Source organism: Hippocampus bargibanti, linkage group LG20, assembly GCF_051943395.1.
Source record: "Hippocampus bargibanti isolate YZ-2025 linkage group LG20, ASM5194339v1, whole genome shotgun sequence".
Classification (NCBI taxonomy): domain Eukaryota; kingdom Metazoa; phylum Chordata; class Actinopteri; order Syngnathiformes; family Syngnathidae; genus Hippocampus; species Hippocampus bargibanti.
In genome coordinates, this window is record NC_142753.1 from 1,543,381 (window position 1) to 1,565,409 (window position 22,029).

Genomic DNA, 22,029 nt, shown 5'->3' on the forward strand with positions numbered 1-22,029 from the left:
TAACGAGACTTTACTGTATTTTCATTTCCCGTGCACATTTCTAGTCTTTTTATGTATAATTAGTTCCATTTAGTACGATTCATGGTTATATTATAGCTAGAAAGTTAGCTAGCTAGCCAATAGATAGCCAGCCAGCTAATAGAAAGCTGGATAGACAGCTAATAAATAATAATAATCAATTAACTTGCCTTTCAAATGCCATATTTCGATGCTTAAAGTGCTCTCCAAATAAATAGCGAGCTATCTATTAGTTATCTATTAGCTAGCATGCTAACTTTCGATCTATTTGAGTTATTTATTATTTGAAAGGCGCTTAGAATTTAAATGTATTATTATTATTATTATTATTATCTGGGAGGGTGGACTGTTTTATTTATTTGACAACTCCAAACTGCTGATGTGGTTTTCACTCATTCATTTCTTCATTTTCCCAACCGCGTGTTTGGCGCAAAGGGGCGGCGGAGCCGATGGCCGCTGTCTTTGGGCAGTCGGCCGGGGACATCCTGAACCGGTGTCTGGGAATTTTGGCGCGTGGACACGACACTTGAAAGCCTCAAGCCTTCTCTCCAAGGCTCAAACCTTTGCAACCGGACTGGCCGGCGGGTTCCAAGCCTCATTTCGGGCAAAAATACGAAACTGGACTGTCGGAACGGATGCGTGCGTTACCCATTTTATTGATAAGCATCATGGTAACGGGCGGAGCTCCTCCCCCCTCAGGCGGCGGTCCAATCGCCGCGTCTCAGCCCGCAGGACTGAGGCCGCAACGGGTCGCAGCGTGACGGCGGCCAGCGATCGGCCCAAGTCGCGATGCAGCTCGCCGCCATCCTTCCCGCGCCGGTGGCCGTCCAGCGCTGCGTGCGGACGACTCGCCTGAAGAGGACGGATGGAAGGACGGAGCAATGCTTGTTTAACTTTTGTCCTCAACCTTGATTTGACTTGATTACAGTTTGTTTTTATTGTAGTTTACAAATGACCTTATTACGTGTTTATCCAGTTTATTCCGGAGAATAGTTAAAAAGTGCTTTTAAAAAGTGATTTTTTTGACTTGGAAAAGATTAACATTTTTTACATTGATTATAATGGAAAGTTATGTTTTGGTTTTTGAACAAATCGGTTTTCAAACACGTTTATGGAACAGATTAGGATAGATTATTTTTATGTATAATTAGTTCTGTTTAGTACGATTCATGGTTATTGTCATCATCCCTTTACTATGGTGCTCTTTTTCATCTCCCGCCGGCCATTTTGCTATGTTTATATCGATACAAATGACACTTAAAGGACAACCGACGTCTCCGGACAAGTTGTGTCCATAATTTGTAAAATGGCTTCAAATGACTTCTACTGAGCGTATTTTACAAAGATTCCACAGCATATAGCTATATTTTTTATTCAGGAAGTCTTGTTTTGGAGTTGGTGACGAGTCCGTACGTGACGTCACTAAAGGACCGCCCTTTACCGTAAAAACGACGCATTGTAGCGGTCCTTCCATCACATCAATGTATTTTGCTGTACCTGTTTGGTCTGGGGACCTCGTGTTGCACCCAAAAGCCGCAAGGTCAGAAGAGGGCGTCCAAGCGCCATATAAGGAATTTATCAGCCTGTGGAAAAGGAGGAGGTGGCCACAGGAGGTCGCCATTTTGTGCCTCTTTTTTTTGGGTGAGAGATTTTCCCCCAGTGTTGCCTCAAAATGGCACAAATAAATTCTTTAATCGATTGCAAACATGTATGCTTTCCTCTTCAGAACTATTTGAATCATATTCATAACTGGATGTGTAACAAGAAAGCATATTCTCCGAATCTGAAGCCATTGTTTTGATTCACAAGCAATGCAAGACGTCTTGGCGTGACGTCACGAACTGGGGGCGGGACTTTCTGAAAATGCCCAATTCGCAGCTCAATTTTTTGCAGATTTTGGACACTTTAAGTCATTTTTATTGGTGTTTTGCATTTGACCAAGTGACTAAATATCATACTGCGTGTTTTGGGAATTTTAGACGCTATAAAAGTTTTTCTGGTATCAGTTAAAAAACAAAAAAGTGATGTCGGTTGTCCTTTAAGGTGAATCGATATTTGCTTAGGGGTTTCTATACAGTACCACCATTATCAAAATCTGTATTGGTCGCGCCTTTGGTCACGTGGCTTAGTCACGTGACCAGCTCCCGTGCCTTGCACAGTGTAGCAGACGCCATTTTCTACCATCCTTCCGTGTTTTGAACTGTCATACGCGAGCACAATAAAAAAGGCGTAGTAGAGCTTATATACAGTACTGTTGTTCATCACCAATTTCAACCATGGGGAAACGTAAGAATTGTGACCTCGGAACGAAGTACAGTGAGACCTCAACTTACAAACTTTTTGTCTTACAAACGTCAAATTTATGAAAATTGAACCTTATAATAAGCACTATTTTCATAATACACACCCACCACGGCTGGCGGAGTGATCTTCGGCGGTAGCACACGACCGAACAGCACCAGAGGTTCAGTTACCAACAGTCCTTATGGAAGGTGACTCTCCTTCCGTAAGCCATCAACGACCATCAAAAAGGTCAATAAAACTTTATTTTACAGCACAGTTTATTTCTTAAATTACAGTCGTCATGTAATGCGCCTCTCTTTCCAAACAGCAATTCCCTTTGACCTTCGACCTCCAACGCCATTCCATCAAGCCATAAACGAACATCACAAATGTAAATAAAGTGACTTTATGATACAATGCAGTGTATTTCTTTCATTGTAATACAATAGCACATTTATTATAAATAGAATAAGGTATGTTGTGTGTAGTTTTAAGGCTTATTTAGTTGAAAAGTATATTTTATGGAAACCCGGGAACGGATTATTCCCATTTTAATGGTTTCCTATGGGAAATCTTTTTTGAGATGCACACTTTTCACCTTACACACTCTGTCTGGGAACCAATTAAGTTCGTAAGTTGAGGTCTCGCTGTACAAGGCAATAGTGGCTGTCGAGGAGAATCCAACAAGGAGCAAATCCTCCACCGCGAAAGAGTTCGACGTGCCGCAGAATACTTCATCAACGTAAGTAATGTAAAAGTTGCAGTTTTCCATACATGTATTTAATTGTGTTGTATTCAGATATCTTGATCGCTCGCAACAATCACTGTTGTTCACATGTTTGCACATGCTGGCGTTTGTGGTTTCGTGTGTATAGAACAACGTGAGGATTTTGCATTGATTGCATTTTTGAAAGGAAATACAGTAAAGTCTCATTATATCGATATTTTTGGGAGTCGGAAAAAATATCGATATAACCGGACTATCGATATATCCGATCCTGCGGCATGTAAATTTTCTCCTTGCGTTCATATAAATACAGTAAAGTCTCGTTATATCGATATCGGATATATCGATAGTCCCGGTTATATCGATACTATTTCTATGCACGCACGGAGAAAATTACATGCAAACAGGGTCGGATATATCGATAGTCCCGGTTATATCGATATTTTTTCGGACTCCCTTGAATATCGATATAACGAGACTTTACTGTAGTATCGTAATAAGCAGTACTATCGATATAACCGATATCTATATAACGAGACTTTACTGTAGTCATTAAAAAAGTGTAAAGATGTTTTTATTTTATGCATACGTTTATTTTTCACTTCACTACCGTACAAAAAGCATGCTAGATACGCAATCCATGAACCCAATGATAAAATTACATGCCATATCAAAGAGCCCCCATATACGTATTGCTCCCCCCCCCCTTTTAATGCAGTTCGGCGCAGGACGGACATATCGATAGTACAGTTATATCGACATTTTTTCGGACTCCCGAGAATATCGATATAACGAGACTTTACTGTATTATTATTACCTGGGCGAGGGTGTCCCTCTCCATCCGGAGTTTGCGGTTGTGCTGTTGGAGTTTGCCTTTCTTGCCCTGGGAGCGCTCCAGCTTGATTTCCAGGTGGGCCACGTGACTGTGCAGCAGAAGCAGCCGGGCGCCGTCCCCCTCCTGGCGGCGCGCCTCCGCAAGCCACGCCAGTTCGGGAGCCGAGCGCCGACGTTCCTCGTCCTGCAGGGATCCACCAGAGTGGAGACAAGTCTGTTTGGGAAGGCCCATTCCAAGATTTAGTGAGTTTTTTTTTACGCGGCTGGGTGATGACGCCATTTTCCAAGGGCTTTGTGATTGCCCTAACGAGTTGCGCAAGAGTGCCAGGGCTTTGTGCTCCTGATTCCCGATTAAAGGACAACCGACACCTCCACACAAGCTGCGTCCATAATTTGTAAAATCACTTCAAATGACTTCTACTAAGTGCATTTTACAACGATTCCAGCGCATATACAGTAAAGTCTCGTTATATCGATATCGGATATATCGATAGTCCCGGTTATATCGATATTTTTTCGGACTCCCTTGAATATCGATATAACGAGACTTTACTGTAGCTATATTTTATGTTTTAAGACTCGTGCTGAATATTCAGGAAGTCTTGTTTTTGAGTTGATGACGAAGCCCGAAGTGACGTCACAGTCGGAACGTCCCTGACCGAGAAAGCGACACACAATGCATTTTGGGTACTTTTTTTCGTCTGACAACAACCATGTTGAACGCGAAATTAGAAGGAAAACTACATAAATAACGCATAAATACACACTACATAAATATCGGCATCGATGAATTGATACGGAAGGACTTCTTTAATTGAATGCAAACACAAACATTGATGCTTTCCTCATCAAAACTATTTGAATCATATTCATAACTGGATGAGTAACAAGAAAGCATCTTCTCCGAATCTGAACTGTCTGAATCCATTGTTTTGATTCTGGAGCAAGGCAGTTTGTGAAGGAGTTTCCTGATGTGATGTCACGGACTGGGGCGGGACTTTCTGAATCCGCCCAGTTTCTAGCTCAGTTTGTGGCAACTTTCAGTCATTTTTATTGGCGTCTTGCATTAGATTAAAAATATCAGCCTGCGTGTTTTGGGTATTTTAGATGTTATAAAACGTTTTTTCTGATAATAATAATAATAATAATACATTACATTTTAAGCGCCTTTCAAAGCTCTCAAGGACACTTGACAGTCACAGACAAGCATAGTTACTATAACAAATAAAATACAATCACAAATAGACCAAAAAATGGTGTCGGTTGTCCTTTAAGAGGAGGAGGAGGAGGCACCTGGCATGAATCCAAGTGTAAATGGCCGAGAAGCACAAAGATCCACACGTTACCTGAGGCGACGTTTGCCGGTGGTGCCGCATCCCCAGCTCCTGCTGCGAGCCGGCCAGGCCGCCGCCGCCACTCCGGGACTGCTGGTCTGCCTGCGACTCGGGCCCGGACTTCCTTCTACGACTGACCTCCTGTCGGGGCGTGCGCTCCCGTCGCTCCCGCTGTTCCTGGCTCCTTTTCACATCGTCCGACTTGCAAGTCTCCCGCCCACTATTGCCGCCTGTTTCCGAGCCCCCCCGTTCTCCCGCCTCCCCGCTCCTCCCCCGCTGTCGAGGTTTAGCTTGAGCTCCTCCATCTCGGTCGGTCTCGCCCGCATCCTCATGCTGGGCGCTCCTCTGACGCTCGCCGTCCTCGTGGCTCTCCTGGGAAACAAGGAAGGAAGGCGTCAGGTCGCAAATGAACGTGGTGGGAGAAGACAGTCGTCGTGGAAACCGGCCCCACGTCCTACCGGCAGGAGTTTCTGGAGCGACCTCGTGGTCTCCTCTTGCACTTGCTTCTGCTCCTTGGCCTTCCCGCAGCTCACCTGGACACAAGAGCAAGTGGGGTGGGGGTGTCGGGTGCATATTTAGGGATGCCGTCCTCACGGCAGTGCGGTTCTCAAAGAACCCCTGTTTTATTCATCCATTGGCTAATTTGCTTGCTGTCAATCAAAGAGGCGCTAGGCTAGGCTAGGGGTAAAAGCATGACCTCTTGCCCCTTACGCTTCAAACGGTCTCGTTTGTCTCCTTTTGTGGCGTTTCAGTTTCGGCCGACGGCTTTTTGCTGGGGTGCGTGTTCGCCATCGCCGACTGCCCCGAACAGATGGCGGACAAACACCTGCTGGCCCTGTGGAAGCAAGTAAGCCCCCCCTCGCTTAAAAAAGGCTATCCGGGGCCATCTAGCTATCTAGCTAGCTAGCTATCTAGCTGGCTACCTAGCTAGATATCTATTTGCTATCTATTAGTTATCTGGCTAGTTAGCTTCTTCTTCTTCTTTTCCTTTCAGCTTTTCCCTTCAGGGGTCGTCATAGCGAATCAATGTCCTCCATCTAACCCGGTTTTGTGCATCCTCTTCTCTCACACCAGCTACCTTCATGTCCTCTTTGACCACATCCATAAACCTCCTCTTTGGTCTTCCTCTCAGTCTCCTGCCTAGCAGTTCAAGGCTCGGCATCCTTCTCCATATATAGTCACTCTCTCTCCTCTGGACATGTCCAAACCATCTCAGTCTGGCCTCTGACTTTCTCTCCAAAGCCTCTAATATGAGTTGTCCCTCTAATGTCCTCATTCCTGATCCTATCCAACCTGGTCACTCCCAAAGAAAACCTCAACATCTTCAGCTCTGCTACCTCCAGCTCTGCTTCCTGTCTTTTCTTCAGTGGCACCGTCTCCAGTACAAACATCATGGCTGGTCTCACCACGGTTTTATACACTTTTCCTTTCACCCTTCTATCACACATCACACCTGACATTTTTCTCCAGCCTGCCTGGACACGCTTCTTCATCTCTTTTCCACACTCTCCATTGCTCTGGACAGTTGACCCCAAGTACTTAAAATGCTCCACCTTCTTTATCTCTTCACCCTGTAGCATCACTCTTGCACGTGGATCCCTCTCATTCACACACATATATTGCGTCTTGATGCGACTGATCTTCATTCCTCTCCTTTCCAGGGCATATCTCCACATCTCTAGTTTCTCCGCCACCTGTTCCCTGCTCTCGCTACAGATCACAATGTCATCTGAAAATATCATGGTCCAAGGAGATTCTTGTCTAACATCGTCTGTCAGCCTGTCCATCACCATAGCAAACGAGAAGGGGCTCAGAGCTGACCCCTGGTGGAGTCCCACCTCCACCTTGAATTCCTCAGTCATACCGACAGCACACCTCACAACTGTCTTGCACCGCTCTGACATACTTTTCCGTCACTCCAGACTTCCTCATGCAATGCCACAGCTCTTCTCTGGGCACCCTGTCGTACGCTTTCTCCAGATCTACAAAGACACAATGCAATTCCTTCTGACCTTCTCTGTACTTCTCTATCAGCATTCTTAAAGCAAACACTGCATCTGTCGTACTCTTTCTTGGCATGAAGCCATAATGCTGCTCACAAATGTTTACTTCTGCTCTTAGTCTAGCTTCAACTACTCTTTCCCAGAGTTTCATTGTATGGCTCATCAACTTTATTCCTCTGTAGTTAGTACAACTCTGCACATCTTCTTTGTTCTTAAAAATGGACACGAGTACACTTCGTCTCCATTCTTCAGGCATCTGTTCACCATCTAAGATCTTGTTGAATAACCCAGTCAGGAACACCACCGCCACCTCTTCAAGACACCTCCATACCTCGATTGGTAAATCATCAGGCCCGAGTGCCTTTCCCCCCTTCATCCTTTTCAGCGCCCTCCTCACTTCATCCTTGTTAATGCTTGCTACGTCTTGGTCCACAACAGTCACGTCTACTACTCTTTGTTCCTTCTCATTTTCCTCATTCATTAATTCTTCAAAGTACTCTTTCCATCTTGCCATCACACAACTGGCACCTGTTAATACATTGCCATCTCAATCCTTAATCACCCGAACCTGCTGCAGGTCCTTACCATCTTTGTCTCTCTGTCTCGTCAGCCTGTAAAGATCAGTCTCACCTTCCTTGCTGTCCAGCCGAGCATACAAGTCATCATAGGCCTCTTGTTTGGCCTTTGCCACCTTTACTTTAACCGTGCGCTGCATCTCCTTGTACTGCTGTCTACTCTGGTCCGTCCTCTCAGTGTCCCACTTCTTCTTTGCTAGCCTTTCTCTGTATACACTCCTGCACCTCCCCATCCCACCACCAAGTCTCCTTATCTACCTTTCTTCCACTTGATACACCAAGTACTTTCCGACCTGTGTCTCTGATTATGTTCGCTGTAGTTTGTCAGTCATCTGGAAGGACCTCTTGCCCACCCAGTGCTTGTCTTACCTCCTTCCTAAATGTTATGCAACACTCTTCCTTTTTTAACTTCCACCATTTTGTCCTCACTTCAGCCTTTGGTTTCTTCATCTTCCTCGCTGCCAGTGTCATCTACACACCACCAACCTATGCTGTCTGGCTACACTCTCACCAACCACTCTGGCTAGCTAGCTATTTATTAGTTATCTATTAGCTAGCTAACTTTCAATCTATTTGAGTGAACGCTGGCGCATGTGGCTGCCGCTGCTCATCCACAAATAAAAAAAAAAACCGTGCTGTGGCCGTAAAGTGACCTTGAGAGTTTTGAAAGGCGCTGAGAAATGAAATGTATTATTATTATTAAAAGAAATTCAACAGTGCTTGGCTTGCCTGTTCCTGCAGGGCGGTGAGGTCAAGCGCCATCTGCTGGAGGGCGCTCCGAGCTCCTCTCAGCTCATCTTGCGCCTCGACTCGCCGCCTCTCCTCCCTCCTCAGGGAGTCCCGGAGAGACCGAAGTTCCTCCTCCCCGGGGTCCTTGTCGGCGCCTTGCCTCCATTCCTGCCCGAGAGCGTCCCGGGCCTCCTGCCGTTTGTCCGTCGGTTGCCGTTGGGCGAGCCGGCGCTCCAACTCCTCCACTCGGGCCTCCTTTTCCTTGAGTTTTCCTTGGGCCGCCCGAAGCTCCTGGCGCCGCTCTTCGAGTTGCCGCAGCTGCTCCTCCTTCTCCCGGACTGTTTTCTTGTGCTCCTCTTGAAGCTCCTCTGCTTCCCGCTTCTCTTTTTCCAGCAGCCTGATTCGAGAGTGCAGCTCCTCCTTTGCCCTTGCGTCCTCCTCCAGTCGTTTGGTTTCTGCTTGTGCCTGCTCCTTGGACGCCGCCTGCTTCCGCCCCCTCATTTCTTCCCGCAGGCCGTCCAGGTGTCTCTTCAGGGTCTTTGTCTGGTCCTCCTTGGCTCTCAACTCTGTGCCAAGCTGCTCCTTCTGTGCTTTCATTTCCCCCCGGAGATCTTCCAAGTGCCTCCTCTGGGTCTCCAACTCTCCATCTTTTTTCTCCAAGTCCTTTCTCAGTTGCTCCTCATTCTCCTTCCGCTCCTTCATTTCCTTCAGCAAGGCGTCTGCGCGCCCCCTCAGCGTCTCCAACTCGGTTCTGACGGAACCCTCCTCCACTTGCTTCCTTTCTCGTTCGGCCGCCAGAGCTTTTTCCTCCTTGGATGCAGCCTCCTCCCCCGCCTTGATTTTCTCCCGTAGGCCTTCCACCTTCCTCTTCTGGTCCTCCATCTCCTCATTCTTTGTTCCCAACTCCTCCCTGAGTTGCTCCACGTGCTCCTCCCGCTCCTTCCTTTCCTTCAGTAGTCCCTCCACCCGCTTGCTCAGCTTCTCCACCTCCTCGTCTTTTGTTCGCAACTCTTTCCCGAGCTGCTCCTTGTCTCGTGTCCAGGCCTCCTCTTTCTGTGTCTGGAGGCGCTCCTTTTGGGAGGTGACTCTCTGCAGCTCCTCGCGCAGACATCGTAGCTCGCCTGTCGAAGAACAAAGCTAGACAGTGTCTGGAACCGCAAGGGGAACATCACTAAAGGTAGCGCTAAATGTAAGGTGGTGCTGACCGGCCAGCGCCTCCTTGGCCTCCTGCAGGGTGCGCACATGGGCGCCGAGGTGGCTTCGCTCCACGCTGGCGCGCGACACCTGCGCCCGCTGCTCTTCCAGCTGCTCCTGCAGGGCTGCCGAGCGACTCCTGACGACAGGAGGGGACGCGGCGTGAGGAGACCGGAGGCGGAGCTTGAAGTTCCCGGAGAGTGGCACGGCTTACCTGAGTTCCTGAGCCTCCTGCTGGTGGAGCTCCCGCTGGGCCCGCAGAGTATCCAGGGTTTCCCGCAGCCTGGTGTTCTCGCCGCGCTGCTCTTCGTGCACGCCTTCTATCTTGGCCATCTCCTCGGCCGCCAGCCTCAGGTCCCGCTGCGCCTCCTTCAGCTCCTGCAGCACTAACGCGTGCTGGGAGGAGCGCTGAGGGGGCGCGGCCGACGAGGCTTATTTTGAAAAGGGCGCTCCTCTGTGGGATCCCAGAGCGGAAATACGGCGAGCGTACCTTGAGGAGGGCATCCCTGACGGCCGCCGCTTCTTCTTCTGCCCTGGCTCTGGCTACCTCTTCTCTCTGCAAGGCTCCCTGCGGGACAAGGTGCATCAGTCCAGGCGCAGTCGGCAAGGATTGAATGACCAATGTGTGTGGGCTGAAGGTCACCTTCACGTCTGCGATGGCGGCCTCCCTTTGCACCAGCTCGGCGTCGAAACTGCAACGGGCACGGGTCAGTCAGGCTCGACACCGCATCATGACGGCGGCGTCTCCTCATACCTCTTCTGCACCTCCTCCTCTCTCTTCTGCAGCTCCTCCTGCCTCTTGTGCACCTTCCACTCTCTGGTCTGCACTTCTTCCTCTCTTGTCTGTAGTTCCTCCCGTCTCTTCTGCAAGTCCCCCCGTTTCGCCAGCAGCTCCCGCTCCATTCTGAGCACCTCCTCCTCTTTTTTGTGTAGCGCTTCCTCTCCGTTCTGCAACTCCTTCCCTGTCTTTTGCAACTGTTGCTCTTTTTTCTTCAGAGCCTCTTCCTCCATTTGCACCTCCTCCTTGCTCTTCTGCACCTTCTCGCCTTCCGCCAGCAGCTCCCGCTCCATTCTGAGCACCTCCTCCTCTCTTTTGTGTAGCGCTTCCTCTCCGTTCTGCAACTCCTTCCCTGTCTTTTGCAACCGTTGCTCTCTGTTCTGCAAAGCCTCCTCTTGCTTTTTCACCTCCTCCTTGCTCTTCTGCACCTTCTCGCCTTCCATCAGCAGCTCCCGCTCCATTCTGTGCACCTCCTCCTCTTTTTTGTGTAGCGCTTCCTCGCCGTTCTGCAACTCCTTCCCTGTCTTTTGCAACTGTTGCTCTTTTTTCTTCAGAGCCTCTTCCTCCATTTGTACCTCCTCCTTGCTCTTCTGCACCTTCTCTCCTTCCGCCAGCAGCTCCCGCTCCCTTCTGTGCACCTCCTCCTCTTTTTTGTGTAGCGCTTCCTCTCCATTCTGCAACTCCTTCCCTGTCTTTTGCAACCATTGCTCTCTGTTCTGCAAAGCCTCCTCTTGCTTTTTCATCTCCTCCTTGCTCTTCTGCACCTTCTCTCCTTCCGCCAGCAGCTCCCGCTCCTTTCTGAGCACCTCCTCCTCTCTTTTGTGCAGCGCTTCCTCTCCGTTCTGCAACTCCTTCCCTGTCTTTTGCAACTGTTGCTCTTTTTTCTTCAGAGCCTCTTCCTCCATTTGTACCTCCTCCTTGCTCTTCTGCACCTTCTCGCCTTCCGCCAGCAGCTCCCGCTCCCTTCTGTGCACCTCCTCCTCTTTTTTGTGTAGCGCTTCCTCTCCGTTCTGCAACTCCTTCCCTGTCTTTTGCAACCGTTGCTCTCTGTTCTGCAAAGCCTCCTCTTGCTTTTTCACCTCCTCCTTGCTCTTCTGCACCTTCTCTCCTTCCGCCAGCAGCTCCCGCTCCATTCTGCGCACCTCCTCCTCTCTTTTGTGCAGCGCTTCCTCTCCGTTCTGCAACTCCTTCCCTGTCTTTTGCAACTGCTGCTCTCTGTTCTGCAAAGCCTCCTCCCGCTTTTGCACCTCCTCCTTGCTAATGTGCGCCTTCTCTCCTTCCTCCAGCAGCTGGCGCTCCCTTCTGAGCACCTCCTCCTCTCTTTTGTGTAGCGCTTCCCATCCTTCACGCAGCTCCTCCTCGCTCTTGTGTAGCTCCCGTTGTGCTTTATGCACCTCCTCCTTCCTCCCCCGTAGGTCCTCCTCCGTGTTGTGCACCTCCTCCGCCCTGTTCTGCAGCCCCTCCCGTCTCCTCTGTAGATCCTCCTCTTCCCGACGCAACTCCCCGTCTCGCTTTTGTAGCCCCGCCTCCTTGCTCAGCACCTCCTTTTCCTTCGTCCGCAGCGCCTCCTTTCGCCTTTGCAGCTCCTCCTCCCTGGTGCGAAGCTCCGCCTCCGGCCGCCTCGGGGGAGGGGCAGCCTCCCGCTGTCTGCGGACATCGGATTTCACCATTTCAGCATTTGATGACTTTAAGACGTACTTGATCTGTCATTTGTTTCGGGTGATGTCACTTGAGCGCACGAGATTCCGACGGCGAGGATTGACAGCCGCTCACCCATCGAGGCCGGGCGGGTACCGCTGTGGCTTGCGGTCCTCGTCGCCCTGCAGTTGCTCCATGCGCGTCTGCAGTAAGGCCTTCTCCTCGCCCAGCTGCCGCACGCTAAGCTCCGCCCGCTGACCAAATCAAAAGTGTAGTTGGCGCAGTGGGCCTACGACCTATGACCCTGACCCCGCCACCAGCCCGTCACAGACCTGCAGTTCCTGCTGTTTCCACTGCAGGGCGCTCTCCGTCTGCGAGAGGATCCACAGCAGGGAGGACGCATCCCGGTGGAGGACTGACTGCGAGGGGGCGCTGACGTTCAACACGCGGCACTGCACAGGCGGAAAAAAAACTAAAGCGACAAGAAGACGCTGGACAACGAAACGAGCCAGGTTATCTCTTTGCTGTTGACAAACAAGATACAAATGTCGCCACTGTCAAACAACGACAAATTTCTTTGCAAACCTGTGGCGATTCACAAACACCGAGACCTGTGACGATTTTGGACACGCAAACTAGGCGGTGTCACCACTAGTGATGTGTCGAGCCGGTTCTTAGAGCCGGTTCGATCAACTGAATGAAGAGAGTCGGCTACTAACAATAAGCCGGAAATGGGAGCCAACTTTTTTTGTCCTCTATTCCCCGCCCCCGGTCTTCGGTTAAAGCCGCACGTGATTGGTCGATATTCATTGTAGAGGAGGGAGGGGAGAATTACAGACACACGCAGCAGTGAGGAGAAGGGGGGGGGGGGATTAGGGTAGACAGTGGACAAATGTTATCACATTATGCGGTTATTATTATTCAATTGTGATATTTTTTACTAGTTGGTATGATAGCATTATTAATATGAAAAGCAAATTAGTGAAAGCTGATCATCAGACCAGAGTAACCACAGGGAAAGTGAAAGTTTGTGGATGCTCTCTGTGCACATATAAAACTCGCCATATAAATAAAAATATTTGATATAGTGTATTTTTTACATGAGGAATTCGTTTTTCACATACTTTTACATGATTTTTGGTAGTTAATTTAAGCAACAAAAAAACCCCAAGGAGCCTTTGGGAGCCAAAAGCGCCGGATCATTTCAGTGAGCCGTGCCAAAAGAACCGGCTCTCTGAAAGGGGCTGGAATTCCCATCACTAGTCGCCACCAAGGCCGGGACGCCAAATGGTGTCAAATCTAACGGTGACTAGACGTCACGCGGTCGGCGACAAACGGGAAGTGGGTGCGAGTCACCCACCAGCTTGTTGAGAGCCTGCGCCACAGCCTCCAGCGTGCCCTCGCCATCCGGCGTCCTGAAAGACACGATGTAACGTGGCCCGTCTGACGCAGCAGAGCCAGACGCCGCGCTGCCGTTATGGGACAAGAAAGAAGCTTACCTGTCCTCCGGCGTGGCCCCCAGCAGCTCGCCCAGCGTCAACGTCCCCAGACCGGAGGAGGCGGACTGGGCAGGAGAGGAAGGCAGGGGAGCGGTCTGCGCAGACGGCGGGGCCGGCACCCGCTGCATTTTGATGAGGTGCAAGGAAGTCAAGTCGCAGCTAGACTGAAGCCACAAGGACAGACGGGACATCTCTGTCCTCATCTCCAAGAGATCCCTCAACACACACACACACGCACACGCTAAGCTCAGGTCGTACTCGTGCATAAAGTGCACGGCCGCAGACGCACGTTGATGCACGAACGGCCTCCATGAAAAGGAGCCAAAACTTGAGGCGTGTTTCGTCCATGAGTGATGGGAATTCCGGCTCCTTTCAGAGAACCGGTTCTTTTGGCTCGGCTCACTAAAAAGATCCAGCTCTTCTGGCTCCCAAATGGCTCTTCAGGTTGTTTTTGTTGCTTAAATTAATTAACTCCCAAAAATCATATAAAATGATGTGAAAAACTAATTACTCATGTAAAAAAACAACGGATATCGACCAATCGTGTGCGGCTTTAACCGAAGACCCGGGGCAGGGAATAGAAGACAAAAATAAGTCGGCGGCCATTTCCGGCTCATTGTTAGGAACCGGCTCGTTCGCGAATGACACATCACTACTGTCCATCCCACACGCATTGACACAGTTGGCATGTGAGCATCTACGAAGGCGCAGTTGCGTGTGCACTGGCGTACCTGTCGGCGGCACTTCTGAGGACGCGACAGTGCTTTCGGAGTGACATCACGCACCTCCACACGCACCACAATTGGTCCTGATGTTGAGCCACCTCACTGGACACACACTTCTCACAAACACACACACACACGCGCGCACATTAGTGTCAAAACTCCCCAGCCACTTCTTTTCTCTTCAAATGTCTATCCAATGACACTTGCTCTCACTCCCACAGCCACATCACTAGATTTCACAGCCTCCTTATTCTTTAATATCGTACTGATCGTAGATTTCGCCATGTTGTATTCCCTCGCCAGATCAGACACTCGCACACCTCCTTCATATTTTGCGATTATTTCTTTCTTAAATGCAATAGTTGTACACACTACTTTTCTTTTTTAACTTGTAGCAGCACTTAGTTTCGTTGGAGGCATGATTAGGGGCTAAAACGCTTCGTACACCTATATTAAACGCAAGAGCAAAACGCAGCACGTCCGCAAGCGACAACAGTTGGTCACGAACAGAGCGATACACCCGTACGCCGCTCAGCATCCCACCCTCGCATACGCACTCACGCGTCGTACCGGCGTTCGAACTCCGATTGTTGTTCGAACTACGAAGCAAGAATTTCTCGAATATTTTGTTCGGACTCCGATTTGTTCGAACTGTGAGTCGTTCGAAAACAGATCTCATCTCATTTTCCGTACCGCTTATTCCTCATTAGCGTCGCGGGGGTTGCTGGAGCCTATCTCAGCTGTCTTCGGGCACGAGGCAGAGGACACCCTGAATTGGTTGCCAGCCAATCGCAGGGCACACAAAGACATACAACAGTCACTCTCACACTCACACCTAGGGACAATTTGGAGTGGTCAACCTGCCTGCCATGCATGTTTTTGGAGTGTGGGAGGAAACCGGAGGACGCGGAGAAAACCCACGCGGGTCCGGGCATTTTCAGAAAGTCCCGCCCACAGTTTGGAGAATATGCTTTCTTGTTACACATCCAGTTATGAATATGATTCAAATAGTTCTGAAGAGGAAAGCATACATGTTTGCAATCGATGAAAGAATTTATTCCGTGTCATTTTGAGGCATCTGGACTGCAATGTAGCGTCCCAGAGAAGAGGCAGAAAAATGGCGACCAGCTCCTGTGAGGAATGAATCTATCAGCCTGTTTCCACAGGCTGATAAATTCCTTCCATGGAGCTTGGACGCCCACTTCTGGCGGCTTTTGGGTGCAACACGAGGTTTTCAGACCAAACAAGTACAGCAAAATACATTGACGTGATGGAAGGACTGCTACAATGTCTTTTTTTTCGGTCAGGGGCGTTCCTTCAGTGACGTCACATACGGACTCGTCACCAACTCAAAAACAAGACTTCCTGAATATTCAGCGCCAGTCTTAAAACGTAAAATATAGATATATTATTAAAATACGTTCAGTAGAAGTCATTTGAAGTTATTTTACAAATTATGGACACAACTTGTCCGGAGACGTCGGTTGTCCTTTAAGGATTGATAATATGAATATATAACAGAACAACACTTTAAAATGTACCTACCACAAATGCTCCCTTGCTTAATTTCTGGTAAATATCCCTTGCTGATGATTTAGCTCCAGTTGTCGTTTGTCCATACACTCTTCGGCATGTTTCACAATGCAATGTTTGCGTTGCGTCGTCTGCGACAAGCCACGTGAACTCCTCTTTCCACCATGCTTTTAATGTACGTTTACGTTTTGTGGCGTCATAAATTTTGTTAGCTTCTTTTGAATCTTTCTTCTGGGACTATGACGCTCGGGAAAGTCCGGAATGCAGGATTCCGATTGGCGGCCAACTCTGCAAATTGCCAAACGAACCGAAATTTCCAAACCGAACGAAGATTTCGAAATCGGAATAAAGCAAACGTTTAATTTGAAAAAAAAAACAACAACACAAAAACTCTCCTTTTTTTCTTGAAAAAGTTGTTGTCCACCCGGGCGGAGACGTTTTGGAAGTTGTACGCCCAACGTAAAAGTTGCACGCGCCGGGCATCCGGGCAGACGTTATTTCAGACACTGCTTATACACCAGAAAATATGGTACCTCTCGCTCTCTCTGCCAACGGAACGCCCGGCGCTCCCCGTCCTCCAGGGCACGGGTCAAATCGGACGTCAACTTGCGGACGCGCTCGCTCAGGATGTGGTTAGAACGCTGCGATTGGCTGAGCTGCAGGTGCAGGACTGAGGTGGTCTCGGCCAGACCCGCCGCCCTGAAGAATGCAAATTCGCTCGGAATGACAAAAAGTCTCCAACGCATGCAGGCGTGTGCGCACCTTTGCTGTTCCTCCTCCAGGCTGATGAGGGCGGACTCCAGTGACTCCGACGTGTCCCTCCCGATGCTCATCTACGAGACGAACAAGCAGTGTGAGCAGTCGAAACGCACGTGCGCGCCGCTCCAACAATGTGATCACCGCATGACGGCTGGCTGCCATTTTGGCAGCAGCGGTGGATCGGTGACATTTGGATCCTGTTCACTTGCTCGATAAAAGGTGGAAAAGAAAAGAAAGAACTCCTCATTGGCCCCCCACGGAATGACAACAGCGGGCGATAATTCAGAGAATCATCGGTGAAGTGAAAAAAGTGAAGTGATGGAAATTTTATATTCCGGTGGCGCGTTTCAAACATAGATGGAAATGTTTTTAAAATTGAGGTATAAGTATAAAATATATAATGACACCATATTCATTGAAAAAATATATTTCCAACTAGTCAGTTTCTTTTCCATTCGCAATGCATTGTGGGTAATATGCTTTGTAGTAAAAATGCCACGAATTAGTGATGGGAATTCCAACTCTTTCCAGTGAGCTGGTTCTTTTGGCTCGGCTCACTAAAACGATCAGGTGCTTTTGGCTCTCAAATGGCTGCTCAGTTTGTTTGTTTTTGTTGCTTAAATTAATTCCATCCATCCATTTTCCGTACCGCTTATTCCTCACGAGGGTCGCGGGGTTGCTGGAGCCTATCCCAGCCATCCTCGGGCACGAGGCGGCGGACATCCTGAATTGGTTGCCAGCCAATTGCAGGGCACACAAAGACGTACAACAGTCACACCTTGGGACAATTTGGAGTGTTCAATATGCCTGCCATGCATGTTTTTGGAATGTGGGAGGAAACCGGAGGACCCAGAGAACACCCATGAGGGCCCGGGAAGAACATGCAAATTCCACAAAGGTAGGCCAGAGTGGGACGCGAACCGGCAACCAAAAGATCGTGTAAAATTATGTGGAAAATAATGTAAAAAATTATGTGTAAAAATCATGTAAAAAAAACACGATATCAAACATTTTTATTTATATGTGCACAGAGAGCATCACGAACTTTCACTTTCCCTGTGGTTACTCTGGTCTGATGATCAGCTGTCACTAATTTGCCTTTCATATTAATAATCCTATCATACCAGCTAGTAAAAATGTCATAATTGAATAATAACAGCATAATGTAATGACATTTGTCCACCTGTCTACCATAACCCCCCCCCTTCTCCTCACTACTGCGCGTGTCTGTAATTCTCCCTCCCTTCCTCTGCAACGGATATCGACCAATCACGTGCGGCTTTAACTGAAGACCGGCGACAATAGAGGACAAAAAAAAGTTGGCGCCCGTAAACGGCTCCTTGTTAGGAATCGGCTCTCTTCGTTCACTTCAGAGATCCGGCTCTATGAACCGACTCGTTCGCGAACGACACATCACTAAGGTGAAACGCCTTTGGCGTCATTGAGCAAATCAAGTGCAAATGAGGCTTCCATATGCATTCACCTGCGTGCTCATCAGCTGGCCCTGTCCAACCTTCAGCTCCAACTCCAAACTTTGACATCGTTCTCTGTATTCCATCACCTGCAAGCAGACAGCGGCGGTAGCAGCGTAGCTTGCGCTCGCACGGCCGGCCGCCCTCGAGCGTTGCCTACCTTGTTCTTCAGCCGATGCACGAGCAGCGCCTGCCGGGCTTCCCTCTCCCTGGCTTCCCTGTCGCGCTTCCTCCTCTCTCTCCGCTGCTCCTCCTCCACCTCCTCACGATGGGACAGCGAGGGAGACAGGGACCGCTCCAGCTGGGGAAGGCCGGACGCAGACCGTGAGCATCAGCTAAAGAGCGAGGGCGTCGGAAAGAACGTCGGTGAGGACGGCGCGTGCGCTGACCCTCTCGTCCAGCGCCCTGACCCTGGACGCCAGCTCCTCCTTCTGGGCCCGAGTCTCGGCCAGCTCTTCCTGAAGGAGGCGCGCTTCCTGCCGCAGCTCCGCCCTCTCCCGCTGCCAGCCCTGCCAGACAGGCGGCGGCGGGTCCGCGATCGGCGGCTGCAGGTCCACGGCAGCCATTTCAGCTGGAACGTGTGGTCGCCGCCGCAGCGCGCGGTCCTGTTGGCTGGCCAAGTCCCGCCTTGAGATGCCAGTTTCCTCTGTTGGGTCAACACGTCACGTTGAACACGTCGTCTTGCATCGCGAACGGTCACGATCACGTGAAAAGGCACAATTGAAGATGCTATGACCTGAAATTGATCACATTGACTTTGAAATGCCACTTTGGGTCGGAGGTCTGTCATGCGGCAAAACAAAGAAATCAAATCGCAGAGGGAAAGCTGGCGTCTTGAAAATACATGAGACAAGGTACGGATGTGTTTATTAAGAGGGGAAAAAAAAACTTGTGAAAAGCAACTTACACAGAGCACTTGGGGAACTTCCTTTTCACCAACATAGTCTTCCTCCAGATCACCTGTTAACATGACACTCATTCAGAACATTATACCCCGCAACCCCCTGCAAAAACAAGCTCATCGTGAGGTTTGTAATCTTTGGATAGTGTTACAGTAAAGTCTCGTTATATCGATATCGGATATATCGATAGTCCCGGTTATATCGATACTATTTCTATGCACGCACGGAGAAAATTACATGCAAACAGGGTCGGATATATCGATAGTCCCGGTTATATCGATATTTTTTCGGACTCCCTTGAATATCGATATAACGAGACTTTACTGTATTTCATTTGTTTGATTCTGCTGCCTGCTACCAGTAGGTACGCTACAGTGACCGATATTCCACCGCGATTGTTTCTGTCCAGTGAAGCGAGCGCACTCTGTACTCGCAGTCGTATAGCATTGCATTTTTGGGAAGTACGTAATCGTTTTTGGTGGGATTTTCCAAGCTACGCAATTTATGATGACGTATTACACGTTTCCCTCCATGTTGGTTCTTGAAATTTCCGAATACGACAACGAGAAACGCGGAAATATAATTCATTGAAGTTTACGCTCTTTGTATTTTTAGAAATGGAATACAGTGAGACCTTAACTTACAATCTTTTCGTCTTACAAACGTCAAATTTATGAAAATTAAACCTTATAATAAGCACTATTTTCATAATACACACCCACCACGGCTGGCGGAGTGATCTTCGGCGGAAGGACACGACCGAACAGCACCAGAGGTTAAGTTACCAACAGTCCTTATGGAAGGTGACTCTCCTTCCATAAGCCATCAATGACCATCAAAAAGGTAAATAAAACTTCATTTTACAGCACAGTTTATTTCTTTAATTACAGTCCTCATGTAATGCGCCTCTCTTTCCAAACAGAAATTCCTTTCGACCTCCAACGCCATTCCATCAAGCCATCAATGACCATCACAAATGTAAATGAAGTGACTTTATGATACAATTCAGTGTATTTCTTTCATTACAATACAATAGCACATTTATTATACATAGACATAGATGTCGTGTGTAGTTTTAAGGCTTATTTAGTTGAAAAGTATATTTTATGGAAACCCGGGAACGGATTACTCCCATTTTAATGGGTTCCTATGGGAATTTTCTTTTTGAGATACACACTTTTCGCCTTACACACTCTGTCTGGGAACCAATTAAGTTCGTAAGTTGAGGTCTCACTGTATATATTTTTCTCCATAACTGACAGGTTTCAAGCAAAAAGAAGCATTAGCATATATATTTCTAGAGCTTACAATTTTCTTTCCTAGTATTCAGTGACAGCCATTTTTGATTTCTGACGAAAATCAGCCTGCATTCGATCGTTGATATTTGCTAATCTGTTGCTTTTATTTCACTTTAGACATCAAATACTGAAGAATACAGATGATTTAATATAAATTCAACTAAATGATCGCTAAATCATTCCAATTAATAACTAAAATAGTGAGCGTGTTCAGATGTTCGGTCACAGATTTTCATTGTTTTAACTGTGGCAGAAAATCTACTCATATTTCGAAAATTAACAATTCAATTATTTACTTATTTGTCATAGAACAATAATGTATACATCGTTTGAAAGGTATTTAAATGCACTTTATAATTGTATTACAAAACGTGTGATGAATTATTATCGAAATTTTTTGTCAAATCCCTAAACACTGGCGAAAGTAGTCTTGAGAAATCGTCTCTCTTTAGAACCGGTGTCCAAATACGTGAACCGTACACCCTTTGCTTCTTTTACCCGCCCGACTTTAAACTGGAAAGTCTCAAATCGACGTGGTTTAATGAAAGAGAAGGCACGCTCAGTAGCCCGCCCGCCAAATGTGGTTTGAAGCAGTGGTCGAACGGCTAAAGTATGCTAAACGGGAGTCGTTCTGGGATTTTTTTTTTCGGGTTAAAAAACGAAACAACACAACACACATTTACCCGGAGGTAGCCGCCCCTCAATTCGGCTCCACGACAAGTCGCCGCTCAATTGTTCTGGTGGCCAACAGCTTTCAACCGCAAGGAGGCGCGCGGTGATGACGTCACAGAAGACAGCAAAAAGACATCCGGTGTCGCACCGCTTTCAACACAACCGACTACATTTTTCAATTGCATTCTTATTTCCAGCCCAAAAAGACCGGGTCCATTTGAAGCCGCGCCTTTATGGCGAAATCTGGTGAAAGTGGCGACCTTTGGCTGCCGCTTTTTGTCAGGACCGGATGGAAGGATGTCCCGCGGCCGCCAGATCAACTCGGAAGGGTTGATGTCACGCTATGGCAAACCCAATAGGATAAACGACACGAAACCCGACTGAGGGAGTCACGCATCGTTCAATTAGTACATTCAAAACAAAAACACTCATTTCGTGATTGTAAATTGACTCCTAGTAATATTAGGCCTTGTTCGTTTAACAATGAGCAAACGCTCTCCTTAGCATTTGTTCATTCGCTGTACATTGAAGAAATCTCGCACCATTGAATCAAAACATTTCAAAGTAGATTCTACCAGCTGTAGCTGCAAATATCACATTTTGTTTTGAAAACCCAGAAACGATCCTCAATTAACTCACCTTGTAATTAAACGTGCTACTAGTGACGTGTCCTTCGCGAACGAGCCGGTTCTTAGAATCGGACCTCTGAAGTGAACAAGGAGCCGGAAATGGGAGCCGACTTTTCCCCCCTGATTTTCAGCCATTTTCAATTGTAGATGACAAAGTATTTATAAAATATACTCATGCTCTCAACCTAATATATGCAATTCCAAATAGGAAATATCCCCATTGTTGGGCTATTAAAGGCTTCTGATTCCGACGACTCTCTCAAAGAATCATATGACAAAGAACATGCAGGAGCCTAAGAATGGGTCAAAAAAGTCACCACAGGGAAAGTGAAAGTTAGTGGATGCTTTCTGTGCACATATAAAGCCATATAAATAAAAATATTTGATATAGTGTATTTTTTATATGGGTAATTTGTTTTTCACATAA

The 22,029-nt window shown here is 48.0% G+C and overlaps 1 protein-coding gene across 4 annotated transcripts; it reads right to left on the reverse strand.

The window, feature by feature from the left end:
• Positions 1 to 654: 654 nt before the first annotated feature.
• LOC148882613 (uncharacterized) lies at positions 655 to 21,067 on the reverse strand. Of its 4 annotated transcripts, none has more exons than XM_089023889.1 (22): positions 20,985 to 21,067; positions 19,009 to 19,061; positions 18,491 to 18,747; positions 18,262 to 18,402; positions 18,113 to 18,190; positions 16,633 to 16,703; positions 16,404 to 16,569; positions 14,344 to 14,450; positions 13,613 to 13,828; positions 13,474 to 13,528; positions 12,446 to 12,565; positions 12,249 to 12,367; positions 10,452 to 12,122; positions 10,341 to 10,389; positions 10,188 to 10,265; positions 9,912 to 10,105; positions 9,709 to 9,836; positions 8,504 to 9,624; positions 5,655 to 5,729; positions 5,209 to 5,568; positions 3,846 to 4,046; positions 655 to 870 (listed from the first exon to the last, which is right to left on the reverse strand). In XM_089023889.1, the coding sequence occupies exons 3-22, from the start codon at positions 18,665 to 18,667 to the stop codon at positions 685 to 687; spliced, it is 5,313 nt and encodes a 1,770-aa protein (XP_088880015.1). In that variant the 5' UTR covers positions 18,668 to 18,747; positions 19,009 to 19,061; positions 20,985 to 21,067; the 3' UTR covers positions 655 to 684. The 4 variants fall into 4 exon arrangements, with proteins under 4 accessions (XP_088880015.1, XP_088880013.1, XP_088880014.1 ...); XM_089023887.1 differs by having other exon boundaries at positions 3,846 to 4,076; XM_089023888.1 differs by lacking the exons at positions 19,009 to 19,061; positions 20,985 to 21,067 and adding an exon at positions 18,838 to 18,867 and having other exon boundaries at positions 3,846 to 4,076.
• Positions 21,068 to 22,029: the final 962 nt, after the last annotated feature.